At 52.7% G+C, this 15,408-nt stretch overlaps 2 protein-coding genes across 3 annotated transcripts; one reads left to right on the top strand and one right to left on the bottom strand.

Moving 5' to 3' along the window:
- The first annotated feature begins 1,015 nt into the window (after positions 1 to 1,015).
- On the top strand, positions 1,016 to 10,261 carry tnpo3 (transportin 3). The gene is given in 26 exon segments (XM_055020799.1): positions 1,016 to 1,261; positions 2,113 to 2,313; positions 3,005 to 3,078; positions 3,162 to 3,318; positions 3,418 to 3,561; positions 3,635 to 3,807; positions 3,877 to 4,015; positions 4,550 to 4,696; positions 4,769 to 4,876; positions 4,947 to 5,038; positions 5,107 to 5,246; positions 5,332 to 5,523; positions 6,625 to 6,716; positions 6,786 to 6,862; positions 6,929 to 6,950; positions 6,952 to 6,990; positions 7,057 to 7,163; positions 7,165 to 7,195; positions 7,271 to 7,388; positions 7,462 to 7,533; positions 7,536 to 7,554; positions 7,825 to 7,981; positions 8,081 to 8,248; positions 8,317 to 8,429; positions 9,034 to 9,116; positions 9,766 to 10,261. Coding segments are annotated over 25 exon segments (2,763 nt in total). The 5' UTR covers positions 1,016 to 1,141; the 3' UTR covers positions 9,095 to 9,116; positions 9,766 to 10,261.
- Positions 9,542 to 14,990, bottom strand: irf5 (interferon regulatory factor 5). Of its 2 annotated transcripts, XM_055020805.1 has the most exons (10): positions 14,751 to 14,990; positions 14,343 to 14,541; positions 13,883 to 14,069; positions 13,785 to 13,807; positions 13,674 to 13,701; positions 13,553 to 13,599; positions 13,333 to 13,432; positions 11,591 to 11,980; positions 11,180 to 11,298; positions 9,542 to 11,109 (listed from the first exon to the last, which is right to left on the bottom strand). In XM_055020805.1, the coding sequence occupies exons 1-10, from the start codon at positions 14,819 to 14,821 to the stop codon at positions 10,882 to 10,884; spliced, it is 1,392 nt and encodes a 463-aa protein (XP_054876780.1). In that variant the 5' UTR covers positions 14,822 to 14,990; the 3' UTR covers positions 9,542 to 10,881. The 2 variants fall into 2 exon arrangements, with proteins under 2 accessions (XP_054876780.1, XP_054876779.1); XM_055020804.1 differs by having other exon boundaries at positions 13,333 to 13,599; positions 14,751 to 14,988.
- Positions 14,991 to 15,408: the final 418 nt, after the last annotated feature.

Genomic DNA, 15,408 nt, shown 5'->3' with positions numbered 1-15,408 from the left:
CCGGGCCGGGAATCAAACCCAGGACCTTCTTACTGCAAGGCAACAATGCTACCAACTGCGCCAGTGTGCAGCCCACTTCTAAAAATATATATTTTTAAATTGGTCATAAATAACATCCTGATTTTCTGACATACTGAATTCTGGGTTTTTTGGATTTCACTCGGACCGTTTCTTCAAATGTTTATTTCTTTTAAAAAAATAAACATTTGACAAATATCAGTCTGTGTGAATTTATGGTATTAATATGATATGATATATGATATTGAATGGATTTACTAACATAAATGATTCATGATGTTCTAATTTTATGACTAGCAACTGTACATGTGTTTGAGTTGAAATATTTTTTGTGAAATGCTTTAAAATGACATTTGTGAATTGGTACAATAGAAATAAACTCAGTTCAAAACAGAGTAGAATTATTTATGAACAACAACAACAATAATAATAATAGTAATAATAATAATATTGGGCTTCCAGCACCTCCTGTCTTAGTCCTTCTGAATTCCAGTTGGGGCCTCTGAGTGGGATTTTCTCCTCTTCCTTTTCCCTGTACTTGGAATATGGTGATGATGCTGGGTAGACTTAATCTCTCATTAAAATGACTTAATAATTATGTTTATGTAAGAACTAAAAACCACTTCAACCGCTGATCATGCTGAGGAATAATTAAACACACACAAATATGTGTTTATAGAAAAAAAATTATATATATATATATATATATATATATATATATATATATATATATATATATATATATATATATATATATATATATATATATATAATTTTCTCTTCATATAGAAAATAAAAACACAGGTTTTTTTCTGTGCTTCTAATTTAAATCCCTTCATTCTGATTAAAACAGTACCGAAGTCAGATTGCCTGTTTGCGCACAAATTTGGCGAATGAAACTGATTCTGGTTCCGATTCTGGTCTTCAATAAACTCGTCTCTTGTCTCGCAGAGAGGAACAAATACTTTGCTCGTGTTTCCAGTCGGAACAGGATTCAGGCTGTCCCCGGAAGAGCCCGTGTGAGATGGCGGTCGGTACTCGGACCGTTTGGTAGTTTTTGGGTTTTTTAGCTCCTCAGACGAACCGAACAATCTGCCTTACGGGAGCCTGAGTCCAGGGCGCTATGGAGGGGGGTAAACCGAGCCTGACGCTGGTCTACCAGGCGGTCCAGGCCCTGTACCACGACCCGGATCCGTCCGGGAAGGAACGAGCCTCGCTGTGGCTCGGAGAGTTGCAAAGATCGGTGAGAGCCCTGGGGATTGGTTCCGTTTGGGTCTGGCGAGGGTTCGGTTTGGGTTGAATGAGTTACCTGAGGGGGAAGCGGACAGGTGTGGCAAGCTGCGCAGTCTCAGAGGAGCTCCTGTTCCTGTTAGCATGGTGGCTAAGCTAACGGAATGAATGGATCAAAACAGAAACGGAACCGGTCATTTTTTTAACTTTATCCGGCATTTAAAGGACGAAATTTAAATCAGATCAGTTCAATTAATCACTAATAATTAGATTTATGATTAAAATGTTTGATTCTATGCGGAAGCAGCAGATTAATTCCCAGCAGGCCTGGTGCTGCTGTGACTGACAGCTCAGCAAGACTCAAGCCAGACTCCAGCCAGAATCGGCAGGATTTACCTGAAAGTACTCCCGGATCACCCGAGAAGGTCTGAGACCAGATCCAGAGATTCGGGGGAGAAAGTGGGCCAGGGTGCTTGAACTCGGCTCGGCATTCAGAACGGTTTCCTTAGAGATAGTGTCTGTAGTTGAAGGTGAAGCCTGCTGTCATGGTTCCCCTGTAGACCCGGTCTAGGAGGAAACGTCCTGCTGATCATGAAGGTGTTCATGAAAACTCCAGAAGTTAAAAGTCTTTCGCTCCATGTCTGCTGCTCTCTCACATCCTGGAGAACAGCTCCAGATCCTCCTCTGCATTTAAAATGTGACCTCCTGACCTGGGGATGCGCCAGGGTCACTGAGGACTTCTGTAGCAGATCAGCCCCGACCCGGTTCTGGTGGACCATCTGGCCCTGTTCTGTTCTGCAAAACCGGTCCATGCTTAAGCCCCGCACCCTGCGGCTCAGTGATGTAACTTCCTGTCCTGTGCAGATGTTTGCCTGGGAGATCTCGGACCAGCTGCTGCAGCTGAAGCAGGACGTGGAGTCGTGTTACTTTGCCGCGCAGACCATGAAGATGAAGATCCAGACTTCCTTCTATGAGCTTCCTCCAGAGACCCACAATGCACTGCGGGACTCCCTGCTGACCCACATCCAGAACCTCAAAGACCTGTCGCCCATCATCGTCACTCAGGTAAGCCCCACCCCAAGAGGGCGGAGCCGCTGAGGCGGAGAGTAGTAGGAGAAAGCAGCAGTTTGGTTATTAAGGCTTTCGATGTGACAATCTGAGATTTTAATCTGGATTATCATACTGTAAATCTGATCTGGTTCTGGTTGGCATCAGAACTCTGCAGCATTTTGGATCAGCTGAAGGATTTTAACTAAAGAGTTTAGCCTGAGGCAACAGATCAACGGATAAGGTTATAGATTATCAGGAGGTTTATCATTTATGCAATATTCAGGACATTAAAGGAGGAAACAAACTTGTTTCCTGTGGGATTAAATTACATCCTGGTTAAAAGTTTCATCACTGGAGGATCGTTTAATCCTGATCAATAATCTACTGATCAGGTTCTGTTCAGAGGTTCTGGTACAATAACAAAAACTTGTGTCATCCAGGATTTAATGTCCTGTAATCTACTGCAATAATGTGGATTGCAGATGAATCTGAGCATCATCAGTTTGTGAGGGGGTTTCCTGTAGCAGTCTGATCCGGTTACAGCGCCTCTGACTGAAGCATGATGGGAGAGCGGCACCATTTCAGGATTTGATGCAAAATCGATTCTCTGTAACATTATTTCGAATGTTTAGCTTCATCAGTGGTTCTGGCCTGACCCGGTTTTGACTCAGTCCGGGCCCAGGTCTGACCCGGTCCTGTCTTGCAGCTGGCCCTTGCCATCGCTGACCTCGCCCTGCAGATGGCGTCCTGGAAGGGCTGCGTTCACACGCTCATAGAGAAGTAGGAACACTCGCCGTCTCGCCACTCTGTGTTTGTGCCGCCCGGCCGACCTTTGACCCCACTCTGTGGCTCCGCCCCCTCAGGTACAACGAGGACGTGGGCTCCATGCCGTTCCTCATCGAGATCCTGACGGTCCTTCCGGAGGAAGTCCACAGCCGGTCGCTGCGGATCGGCGCCAACCGCCGCAGCGAGATCATCGAAGACCTGGCCTTCTACTCCAACACGGTGGTCGCCCTGCTGGTAGGGACACACGGGACCACTAGGGGCCGCCCGATCCGTACATCTGTCCGCCACGTATCTCTCTAACGTCCCTGTCCCCCCGGCACACCCCGTCCCCAGACGTCCTGCGTGGAGAAGGCGGGCGGAGATGAGAAGATGCTCATCAAGGTGTTCCGTTGCCTGGGCAGTTGGTTCAACCTGGGCGTCCTGGACAGCAACTTCATGGCCAGCAGCCAGCTGCTGATGGTCCTGTTCCAGATCCTGGTGAGTTCCGGTTCTGGCCCCGGTCTCGGTCCAGGTCCCCAGACTCTGACGGTTCCGCTCCGTGTCCCAGCAGAGGGACGAGACGTCCACCAACCTGCACGAGGCGGCGTCGGACTGCGTGTGCTCGGCGCTGTACGCCATCGAGAGCGTGGACACCAACGTGGCTCTGGCGCTGCAGCTGTTCCAGGGCGTGCTGACGCTGGAGACGGCCTACCACATGGCCGTGGCCCGCGAGGACCTGGACAAGTAAGGATCCGGCCGGCTGGGCGGCGGCCCGGACTGGTCGCCACGGTAACGGCCGCTCTGTGTCCACAGGGTGCTGAACTACTGCCGGATCTTCACGGAGCTCTGCGAGACGTTCCTGGAGACGACGGTCCGGACGCCGGGTCAGGGCATGGGCGACCTGAGGACGCTGGAGCTGCTGCTGATCTGCGCCGGACACCCGCAGTACGAGGTACCGGAACCGGACCGGGCCGGGCCTGGTTAGCGTTACCGGCTAATCCTGATCTGATTCAGGCAGTAGACTCATCAGGGGTCATAGGTCGCCTTCAATTGGCTGGCAGGAAGGCAGACAGTGGGTCAGCAGAGGTCAGCAGGTCGACATGGCGCTCTGTCTATAGACTTTAGTATCACTGATTATAAATCACTCAATACATTAAAGATCAGCTGCTGTTGGATCAACATACCAGACGACTCAGGTCTGCTGGTTCTGGTTCCGGTTCATAGAAACAGCATCCAGCTTCTGTGCACTGCAGATCTGGAACTTCCAGAAAACTGCAAAGCTGCTGAAACCCTGAGCTCCTTTAAGTCAGCGGCTCTGAAGGCTATTCATCACTTCATCTCTTCGACGTTCTGAGAAACTGCACTGGGTCAGGTTCTGGTTCTAGCTGGGCTCTGCAGCCTGAACTAATCCAGGGCAGAACCTGTTGGGGTCTGAAAACACACAACCGGTCCTGTTGGCGTGGTTCTGACCCGGTTCTGTCTGCAGGTCGTGGAGATCTCCTTTAACTTCTGGTACCGGCTGGGCGAGCATCTCTACAAGATCAACGACGCCAACCTGCACGGCGTTTTCCGACCGTACATCCAGCGGCTGCTGCACTGCCTGGCCCGCCACTGCCAGCTCGACCCGGACCACGTAAGGCTCCGAAACGGCTTGTTCCGACTCGGTTCTGGCCCGGTTCTGACTCAGTTCTGCTTCGCTCCACAGGAGGGAATCCCGGAGGAAACGGACGACTTTGGGGAGTTCAGGATGAGAGTGTCGGACCTGGTGAAGGACGTGATCTTCCTGGTCGGCTCCATGGAGTGCTTCTCTCAGGTACCGCAGGAACCTCAGCCCGGTTCTGGCCCGGTTTGGCCTCCTGCTGATGCCGCGCTCTGTCTTCCAGCTGTACTCCACCCTGAAGGAGGGGAACCCGCCCTGGGAGGTGACGGAGGCCGTCCTCTTCATCATGGCTTCCATCGCCAAGAGCGTCGACCCGTGAGTACCGCTGCCGAGCAGAACCGGGTCGGCACCAGGCCCAGAGCGCTGACGGCGCCTGTTTGCAGGGAGAACAACCCGACGGTGGCCGAGGTGCTGCAGCAGGTGGTGCTGCTGCCGGAGAGCGTGCACGTGGCCGTGCGCTACACCAGCATCGAGCTGGTGGGGGAGATGAGCGAGGTGGTGGACCGGAACCCGCGCTTCCTGGGTAGGTGGACCGGACCGGTCCGGGTGGGTCGGGGCCCGACGGATCCGACCGGCCGACGGTTCTGATCCGGCTCTGCGTTCTGCAGACCCTGTTCTGAACTACCTGATGAAGGGCCTGAGGGAGAAGCCGCTGGCGTCGGCGGCGGCCAAGGCCATCCACAACATCTGCTCGGTGTGCCGCGACCACATGGCCCAGCACTTCCAGGGGCTGCTGGACATCGCCCGCTCCCTCGACTCCTTCGCCCTGTCCACAGAGGCCGCCGTGGGCCTCCTCAAAGGTACCGGGTCAGAACCGGGTCAGAAGGTTTGGTTCTGATCCGGCTGTAGAAAGAATCTCAACTGTGGCTAAAACCATTAGTGGATTATTGAACAATTCATTTAGTCATTGATTAATCGTTAACTGGCTGCGGTGTGATGTCACATGTTAAGCCCCGCCCCCGTCTCTCTGCTGGAGGACACAAAGCTGCTAGCTGGCGCTTGTTGGCTTTCGCTAACCAGAACTAACTGGGTAACAAGAACAGCCAGGGAAGCTAGTGCAGATATGCTAGCTTGACTTTGACAACCATAACATGTAGATGTGCTGCTGGACTCACTGATTCGTTTCAAGTTGAGGAGAAAAAGGAAACCACATCCCAAATGTGACAGATCAGGAGTTTAAATGAGCCAATGAGCTGATGGCTACCATTAATAACCCCAGAATAAACCTCAAGCCTAAAAACAGGAACATGTAAATGACTGAATATGTTCATCTCTGTGTATGAAATATTTGCGTGTTTTTGGAGTTGGTATTATTGGTGTTGTTGTAAATTGCTATGGCAACGAGTCTGTTTGTAGCGCAGCTGACAGAACAAGAAACAAGAAGATATTTAGTTCTTCTTCACCGGTTATTTTTCTCTTTGCTGCGGCGCTGAATTACTAACAGCTACATCTGCAGGTTTGGCTAACGGCGGCGCGGCTACGGACGGAGAGCGTTGTGCATTCGCCTGACTGAACAACAACACATGAAAACTGAACAATCAATATCAATATTTTGTTCACATCCATCTTTGATCAGAAATAATCAAACATTCACTGAACCATCTGATTTTTAGCCAATTTGTTTTTATATTTCAAAGTTTCAATCAGCAGAATGGGACATTTCTTCAGAATAATAAAACAGAATGGTCCTTTAATGTCCCAAAGCTTCCTGGGCGGGTCCAATAGAACTTTTATTTTAAGCAGCAGAAGCTCATGAGTCAGGACTCTGGGTCTCCTCCAGGACTCAGGCCCAGTTCTGGTTAGGGAACCAGTTGGGTGTGGACCCGGAACCCCCTGCAGCTCTGCTTTAGGGACCGTTTGGACTTGCCGGTTCTGACCGGTCCGGCTGTGACTCTGTGCAGGTACGGCGCTGGTTCTGGCCCGGCTGCCCCTGGAGAAAATCGCAGAGTGCCTCAGCGATCTGTGCGCCGTTCAGGTTCTGGCTTTGAAGAAGGTGAGTGCGCTCCAGGTCGGACCGGTGCCGCCGAGCCGGAACCGGTCCAACTGGGTTCTGTCCCCGCAGCTGCTGGCGGAGCGGTCCAGGAACGGGAAGTCGGCCGACCCGACGGTGTGGCTGGACCGACTGGCCGTCATCTTCAGGTGAGTGGAGCCGCAGGAAGATTTCCGCCGCCGCCGCAGACAGTGAACGCATCGTCTCGTCCTCAGACACACGAACCCCATCGTGGAGAAACGGCCAGACGCACCCGTGCCAGAAGGTGATCCAGGAGGTGAGGCGCCGCACACCTGGACTTTACCTGTCCAAACCTGTCCCAGACTGATCCCTGACCCCCCAGATCTGGCCCGTCCTGTCGGAGACGCTCAACGCCCACCAGGCCGACAATCGCATCGTGGAGCGCTGCTGCCGCTGCCTGCGCTTCGCCGTGCGCTGCGTCGGAAAGGCTCCGCTCCCTGCTGCAGCCGCTCGTCACTCAGGTGAGTCGCCTTCGGCACGGGGTCTGCGGGTGGTTGTTGCCGTGGTGACGCTAACGGGGGGCTCCTGTCCTCCAGATGGTGAGCGTCTACCAGGTGTACCCGCACTCCTGCTTCCTGTACCTGGGCAGCATCCTGGTGGACGAGTACGGCATGGAGGAGGGCTGCAGGCAGGGGCTGCTGGACATGCTGCAGGTAAGCCGTCGTCACCTGATCTAGGCCACGCCCCCTGCTGGGCCCATGACCAGGAGCTGCCGTGTGTCCTACGGCGCTATGCATGCCCACCTTCCAGCTGCTGGAGCAGCCCAACAGCCTGAGGAACCACCCGGACACCGTGGACGACCTTTCAGACTGGCCACCAGGTGAGCTCACCCGGCTTCCTATTGGCACATGTTCACCGTAAACTGCTAAAACTTCACAGGCCAAAACTAGCAACAGGTTGAAACACCAAGCAGCAGAACCAGAGCAGCGTCTCAGCGGGTCGGTGACGGTTCTGAAGCGTCTCGGAGCTTCTCAATGAACTTTGGGCGTATCATCGCATGATGATCATTGAGACACGAGGACAGACATCAGAGCGCCGTCCACCGTCCCTTTATGTCCCCTCCGTCCCTTTATGTCCCCTCCGTCCCCAGGTTCGTCCAGAGGAGTCCTGTCACATTGCTAGGCAGCAGCATCGTGGTCCACATCATCCAGTGCGCCATCGCCGCCACGTCGCTCGACCATCGGGACGCCAACTGCAGCGTCATGAAGTTCATCCGAGACCTGATCCACACTGGAGTCGGCAACGACGTGAGTCGGAACCAGAACCGGGCCGGAGGCTCCAGGAGGAGCAGGTGGTGCCGTTCACTGGGTTTATATCTCTCTCTCTCTCTTCTCGCTCGCCCTCAGCATGAGGAGGACTTTGCGCTGCGGAAGCGTCTGATTGGTCAGGCCATGGAGCAGAACGGCCAGCAGCTCATCAACCAGCTGCTGCACTCCTGCTGCTTCTGCCTGCCGCCGTACACGCTGCCCGACGTGGCCGAGGTCCTCTGGGAGGTCATGCTGTTCGACCGACCCGTGAGTCCTGCCGGCTCTGGTCCCGGTCCGGCTCCGGAGCCGCGGTTCACTCCGCTCCTCTGTTCCAGATGTTCTGCCGCTGGCTGGAGAACGCGCTGAAGGGGTTACCGAAGCAGACGGCGGGCGGCGCCGTGACCGTCACCCACAAGCAGCTGACCGAGTTCCACAAGCAGGTGACCAGGTGAGTCCAGCGGGTCAGAACCGGGCCGCACCGACACTGGGTGATTGATTTCATTTTTTGGAAATCGGATGGTTTTCCACCAATCGCCTTCTTGGGTTTCAGTGATGTCATGGCACCCAAGGCGGCCATCTTGCTTGACTTTACGACGGAGTTTTAGGTCCAGGTTAAGATTTATATTTTTATTGAAGAGGATAAAGTAGGACTATTACAGATTAAAAGGAGGAATGTTCATGAGTTTATTTAGAAGGAACTCACATCAGATGCTTATTTTACACTTTTATTCATAAATTAAAATGATCATTCAGTTTGACTGACATAAAATCCCCTTGAAAATATTTTCTGTCAGTTGTAATTTCTTTTTTTAAATCAATATAAAAAATCTGATTTTATTTTCATTCGCGTCGCCCGGTCTCTGTTCCTGTTCTGACCCGATCAGCCTCCGGCGAAGGCGTCGGGATGACTCATCGTGAGGCGTTGTGTCGGGACGGGCCCAAAGGCGGGCGGGGCGCTGCTGGATCAGAACTGGATCAGAACCGGCGGGAGCGGGTCCAGACTCGCCCTGCCCTGAAACCAGACGGGCTTCATGTGTGTGTTTCTCTTTCAGTGCTGAGGAGTGCAAGCAGGTGTGCTGGGCCATCAGAGAGTTTACCAGGCTGTACCGGTAGCTGCAGCTTCTCATGACACCAGGTAGGCACTGGGAATACTGGGAATACTGGGAGTCCTTCACCACACATCAGCCGGTTAGCTTCCTGCTACCTTCCGTAGAACCGACCCAGTACATAACGTGACTCCCTCAGCCAGGGGTCTCAAACTCCAGTCCTGGGGGGCTGCTGGGCCCCTGCAACCTTTAGATGAGCCTCTGCTGCACCACCTGAGTAGAATAATGAGTCATTAAGGCTCTGGAGATCAGATCTACACCAGGAGGAGGAAACGAAGCCGTTTCATTCCAGCGTTTTGTACCTGTGGCTCATCTAAACCTGCAGGACTGGAGTTTGACTCCTGTGCCCTCGACCCACGTTAGCGCTAGGCAGCAGTTAGCGTTAGCCTCAGGTGTTTCCAGGTGAGTTATAGAAAGTGTCCTGATATCTTTGGTGCTATTTATCAACAATAAGTTACTGAATTAAACTGAATCTCTTTATTGTTTGCAGAACAAAATTTAATTTCAGGCAAACACAAACAAGGGAGACGTTACCTGCTGAAACGTTTTTTTATCTCAAGATATTTGCTGTAGAAACAAGAAAAAAATACCTTGTGTTTTTACAGTGTGGTTTCATAGAAAGTGTCCTGAGATGAGTGAAGAGCTGAAAGCGCGCCTCTTCCTCCTCCTCTTCCTCAGGTTAAATCTTTAGTTGACCAACATTCAGAGGTGACGACAAAAAGCTGCGACTGCAGACGAGGAAGACGGAGGGACTTTGAATGTGAAACGGGACTCTGTGACCCGACGGAGGAGAGACGGACGGAGCCCACCCCCCAGCTCACCTGCAGCAGGTGGTTGTGGGTGGGCGGGGTCAGGACCGGTTCCTGCTGGACCCTCGGAGGCGATTAATCAGGACGTGCCTGCTCAACTGTTTTTAAGAGATTTATTTTTGGGACTTTGGTCAAGATGTTTCTGTCCGTGCCAAAAAACAGAGCCAAAAAATTTCCCATGATGCTGTGGGCCGCATGGCGGAACGCTGGAGGATTTGGCGTCACCTTTGACCTTTTATCTTTGGTTTATTTTAGTTGTTTTTCCATGAATGGAAACAGAGAGGACTGTGGGTAATGAGGCGGACTGACACCATGACATCAGTGGTGATGTAGCCTTGCTGTAAACAATAAAACAGCTGAAAACACTCTGCTTCTTCTTCTGTGGTTTTAGAAAGGGAGACACACTGGGACCAGTCTAACCAGTAACTGGGGGGCATTAACGCCTGAGCTCAGGTGTTTCTGTAATCTGACCCCACCTGATGAAGGGTCAGTCATCCTCACCTGAGACTGGGAGTTCTGGTTAGACTAGTTCCTGCTGCAGGGCCCGGTCTGTCCTCCGGGCGGCGCCAGAGAGCAAACAGAATCACTGATGAAATGGTTCTGATGGACCAGCAGCAGAATACTGCAGTGGTTCCGACCCGGACACATGGTGGTACCGGACTTGCCAGACGGAAATTGTTTAATCAGGTCCAACTGATTAGGTTCCAGAAGAGCTCCTGAACCACTAAAGAATTCCCCACAGATCAGAACCAGAACCATGTTTCTGTCTGGTTTGGGTCCCCCTGACCAACCAGCTACCAGTACCAAACTACCTGGAACTGTGATGAATGGGTTCTGTTCAGAAGCCAGGTCTGGATTCGGTCAGAACCAGAGCCTGAAGCAGCCAAAGTCCAAATAAAACCTTCAGGAAGGAATCAGAATTTTCTGGTCTACAAACGACCCAACCCTTTGTGATGTAACAGAGGTTGAACCCCAGGTTCTGGTCTCAGCTGGTCCCCATGGAGAACCCGGTAGAGGCCTCTAGAGAGCCGACGGGGGCCCAGGGCCCGGTTGGACCCAGTTGGTTCTGGAGCAGGCGCTGCAGCTCCTTGAACTGCTCCACCGTCTGATCCTTCACGTCCGGGTTGGAGATCTGCAGCCGGATGCTGTCGGTGGACCAGGCCAGCTCTCCGGAGAACATCTCCGTCAGGATCCGGGCCACCACCGGAACCACCTGCACATCAACAGAACCTTTATAACCCGCACCAGCAGAACCCGGGTCGACGTGACCATCGGCCACCCACTTGGACCATGATGAGCTTCTTCTCTCTAGGCTTCCTGTCCGGCCAGTCCTCTCCGAAGCAGAAGAAGACGTCAAATGGCGGCGGATTGGCAGCTTCGCCCTTCTGGAACGAGATCAGCCCTGTGGACCAGAACCGCTGTTAGAAGCAAACTGTCGCAAGAGCTGAACCCCAGAATAAGTTGTCTAGACAGAAACGCCAACAGCAGGAGTGCTCAAGTCCAGTCCTCAAGATTCTTTTAGAAGAACCCTTTCCCCAACAGACCGGGATCAGCTCTGAACACACCTGCTAATGAGCGGCTCGTTAGCAGGTGTGTTCAGATGCATTGAAAAGTTGCAGGATGGTCGCTCTGGAGGACTGGACTAGAGCTCCCCTGGCCTACAGGAACCCGAAGAACTGGGTCAGAAGACGAACCTTGCAGGAAGTCGTTCAGGCTGAACACCCGTATCCTCCTCTCTCGCTCCATGGAGTTGGGTGGACCCAGTTCTGGCATTCCCGGGCCAGACCAGAATACCTTGCACTGACAGAGGCGGATGGCATAGATGTCCTGCTGCTGGATCTCCAGGATCAGACCGCGGTCCATCACATCCAGCAGAGCGTCCGTGTAGAAACGCTGCTTCTGGTTCTGGATCTCCACCGTTCCCGGGAACAGAACCTGCTGCAGACTGACTGGACCGAACAGGTCCACCTGCTCCGGCGTCGGTTCCAGGTGGCCGTAGTAGAGCCGGCAGCCCTGGGGGTTGCTGACCGTCAGGGAGCCCATGGCCCGGCCCCGGTACCAGAACTTCAGGTCCAGATCTGTTACTGCAGAACCAAGACAGGAGAGGCCCTGGGGTCATGACCCCTGAAGGGACTAACGGCGTCTCTTTGTTCAGTAACTAAACCTTACTTCTTCATTGCGACAGCGTTTCTGGTACTGACAATAAAATGCGGAGCATGACTTTAGTTCAGCGGGCAGAAAGCTAAAGCTGAGGGAGGACAGCAGCACCTGTTCAATTAGTGGCAGTGGCAACTGTATGTGTTATGAAAATGTATTATTGCTGTCTTTCGTTTTGAAATAATTGATTCACTTGAAAAAATATCATGTTCAATCAGCGAAAGCTCTCAGTGTCTGGAACTGCCACGTCCTTTTCAGTAAATGTCAAAATGTCGGTCGGAATTCTGCAAAACAGCGTTAACTGCCTTAGCAGCTCTGGCGCGCTGATACTAGGTGATACTGCATCTCTGCTGCTGATTGGCTGAGGAAAACTAAAAGAGTCGCTGTACACCAATGAAAGGCAGAGTTGGGCGGGCCTTCGCAAACGAGCGGAAAGGAAATAAACACAAGCGGTAGAACCGCTGCGGATAGCTAAGCTAAGCTAAACAAAGCACAGCACAAATCAATCTACATGTGAAAGAAACGCTGTTATATATATCACAAGAAACTTTGAGCTCATTGACCAACTAAGCTAGTAACCAGGATGGCTGATGACGCCAGCAGGTGAGGCTAATATCATTAGCTCGGTGTATAAAGATGGCGGCGCTGCCCAGCAGGCTAAGCTTGGTTTTACTGATCGTTTCGTTTCCTTTCAGGCTCCATTTGATTCAGTTTCAGTTCAGCATAAATGATAAAGAGGGTATCCAAAATGTTTTACATATTTAAAGACATTTTGTTTCTGTAGCTTCTTTCCCTGGTAATAGTTATTTTTACAGTATAGTAATCGGTCCTTTTTATTTTAAAGTAGCTAATATAGTTTCTTTAAAAGTAACTTGTTGCACTGGACCCATTTCAGAGTTCTGGAGGAACACGGGTCTGATCAGAACCCAGCTGGGATCACATGACCTGGTAGAACCTCCACCCTGGTCCAGATGGTGGTTCTGTTCAGGTTCTGGACCTATCGAACCTTGCAGGTCTAGCTTGACAAATCACAATTTGAGGAGATGATGACGTCATCACCCTAAGCCTATGAGGGTCAGTAGAACCGGTTCTGGGTCTCTAGTCAAGTCCAGAATCACCGATCCTCTTCAATAAACAGGGTTTTTGTACCGGTTTTGGGCCGAGCCACTGCAGAGCCTTTTGGTTCTGGACCAGTAGTCCTCTCGGAACCAGGAGGTCTGATTAGTTTGAGTACTGGCAGACTGACTGAGCAGAGGAACCAGAACTGGACCGGACTCACATGGGACACTGCTCAGCAGGTCGTACTTGCAGGGCTGCTGGTTCTGATGATCCGACTGGCTCTGGACGGACTCCATGCTGCTGGCCTCCATGGATTCTGGCTGAGTGGAGGACAGAGGGTTCAGGTTCTGGAGTCCGGCCGGGTCGAAGCTCCCCGGGTCCGCCGGTGAACCCCGAGGCTGGACGTCAGAGGTCAGGGGCAGCAGCGGCATCGGGATCACCTGGGCCGACCCGAAGGGCGGAAAAGAGGCGAGCTCGGTCCGAGGGTCTACAGAGACGGAACCGGGTCAGACCGGGTCAGGCGGTCAGTGGTCACCATAGAAACGCTGGAGAGGGACTTACTGATGGAGAGCTCGGTGAGGTCCGGCATCTGGAAAGGTCAGGAGGAAAAGGTCAGCTGGTTCTGATCTACTTTATCCGATTAGGTCCTGTTCACCTGGTTCTGATCCTCACCTCCTCATCGTCCTCGGCTCCATCTGAAACACAGAACCACATCAGAACATCGTCAGAACCATCCCGTAGATTGGACCGGGACGGTCCGGTCGGCTCACCTGCGGCGCCGGTTCCGTCGCAGACCTCGTAGATCTTGTAGGGGCGGAGCGGCGTCTCCTTGGTTCCGTCGAACCAGAGCCGGAACTCACGGCTCTTGTTGAGCGCGCAGCGCAGGTTCGCCTTCCACTTGGCCGGGTCCGGTTCGTCCACACCCTCCTGGTACTTCCCGGTCTCCACGGCCCACGCCTGCGAAACAAGCAGGGGTCAGGGGTCAGAGAGATGCTGCGGGTGCTGCTTCCGGCCTGGATGGAGAGGTTCTGGGTCCAGCCTCCAGGTTCTGGTTCTGGTTGGCGGTGCAGCGACCAGAAAGAGGAAGCAGAGAAAGCGGAACAACGCTGAGCAGAACCGAAACCTGCAGAGGGAGGAAGTCCAACAGGAAGACTGAAGCACATGTTCTGGCCCGGTCCCGAACCGGCCCGGCCCAGTTCCCCTTTCATCCCGGGCCCAGCGGAACCGAACCTTAAAGATGGTGTTCTCCTCCTCCGACATCGGCGTGTTGCGGGTCGCGTGTTTCCACGGGACCTGAAAGAGCCGCTGCTCCGAACCGAGCCACTGCAGACCCGGATACCTGCCGCTGTTCACCTGGGCCAGCAGCCAGGGCTTCAGGCGGATCCTGCGGGGCTGGATGCTCATGGCGGAGCGCTGGGAGCACTGGGACCTGTGGGCAGAAGGACGAGTGGGCTTATGGTTCTGGACGGATCCGCAGTCTTGAGTCCAACTGCACTAGCATGGCTTCCTGGGGTCCGAACCGGTTCCTGAACTGGTCTGGGTTCAAGTTTTTCTGCAGATGATCCAACTCAGAAACCAGTTCGGCTGATGAGCCAATCGGTTCGGAACCAGTCGGTCTGTCGCGGATGATGAACTCACCTTGGCTCGGTACCTGGTTCCGGTTCTGCGCTTTTGGTGTGAAACAGTTTTGTGCACCGAACCACCAACATACAAACGAATAGTTCGGCACCGGACCGGAGCGGTACCGCGCGACACAAAGTTTCTGGGTGTCTTTGCTGAAGTAAAGTGAGTCTGCGTGAAAACTGCTTCCGCCAAAGATGGCATTACTTTCAAAATAAAAGCGTTTTGTGTTTTGGTCACAGATTAAGTTGCAGCTCGGATCGCTTGAAGCAGAAAAGCCCTGAAGTTCATCTGAAGCTGGTTTTGTTGAAGGAATCATTTTTGTTGTATGATCCGAACCGGCAGAACATTTTCACCAGAGCAGGAATCCGTCAGCATGAGGTTCTGAGCCTTTTATTTTGAAATCGGGGTTGTAGTTTCCGGGCTGTGACGTGTGCCTGCAGGTTAATAACGTGTGGGTGTTTTTCAGTAAACTTTTAGGTTCCTCCTTCAGAGCAGAACCAACCAGGACCCCGCGCAGGATTCTGGAGCGTTCTGCAGGGTCCGACTGGACTCGCGCGGTTTCCTGGAGGTCAACACTTCCGGTGATCCAAGATGGGTCAGACCCAGAACCGGGCAGAAGAAAGGTGGCCATTACGGCGGACCTCCGCTGACCCAGTTCTGTAGAACCCGAGGC

The sequence above is a fragment of the Poeciliopsis prolifica genome, unplaced genomic scaffold (assembly GCF_027474105.1).
Source record: "Poeciliopsis prolifica strain line A6 unplaced genomic scaffold, Auburn_PproV2 SCAFFOLD070, whole genome shotgun sequence".
In the NCBI taxonomy this organism is placed as follows: domain Eukaryota; kingdom Metazoa; phylum Chordata; class Actinopteri; order Cyprinodontiformes; family Poeciliidae; genus Poeciliopsis; species Poeciliopsis prolifica.
The sequence above is the reverse complement of the archived record's forward strand: the minus strand, read 5'-3'. Positions and strand labels throughout refer to the sequence as shown.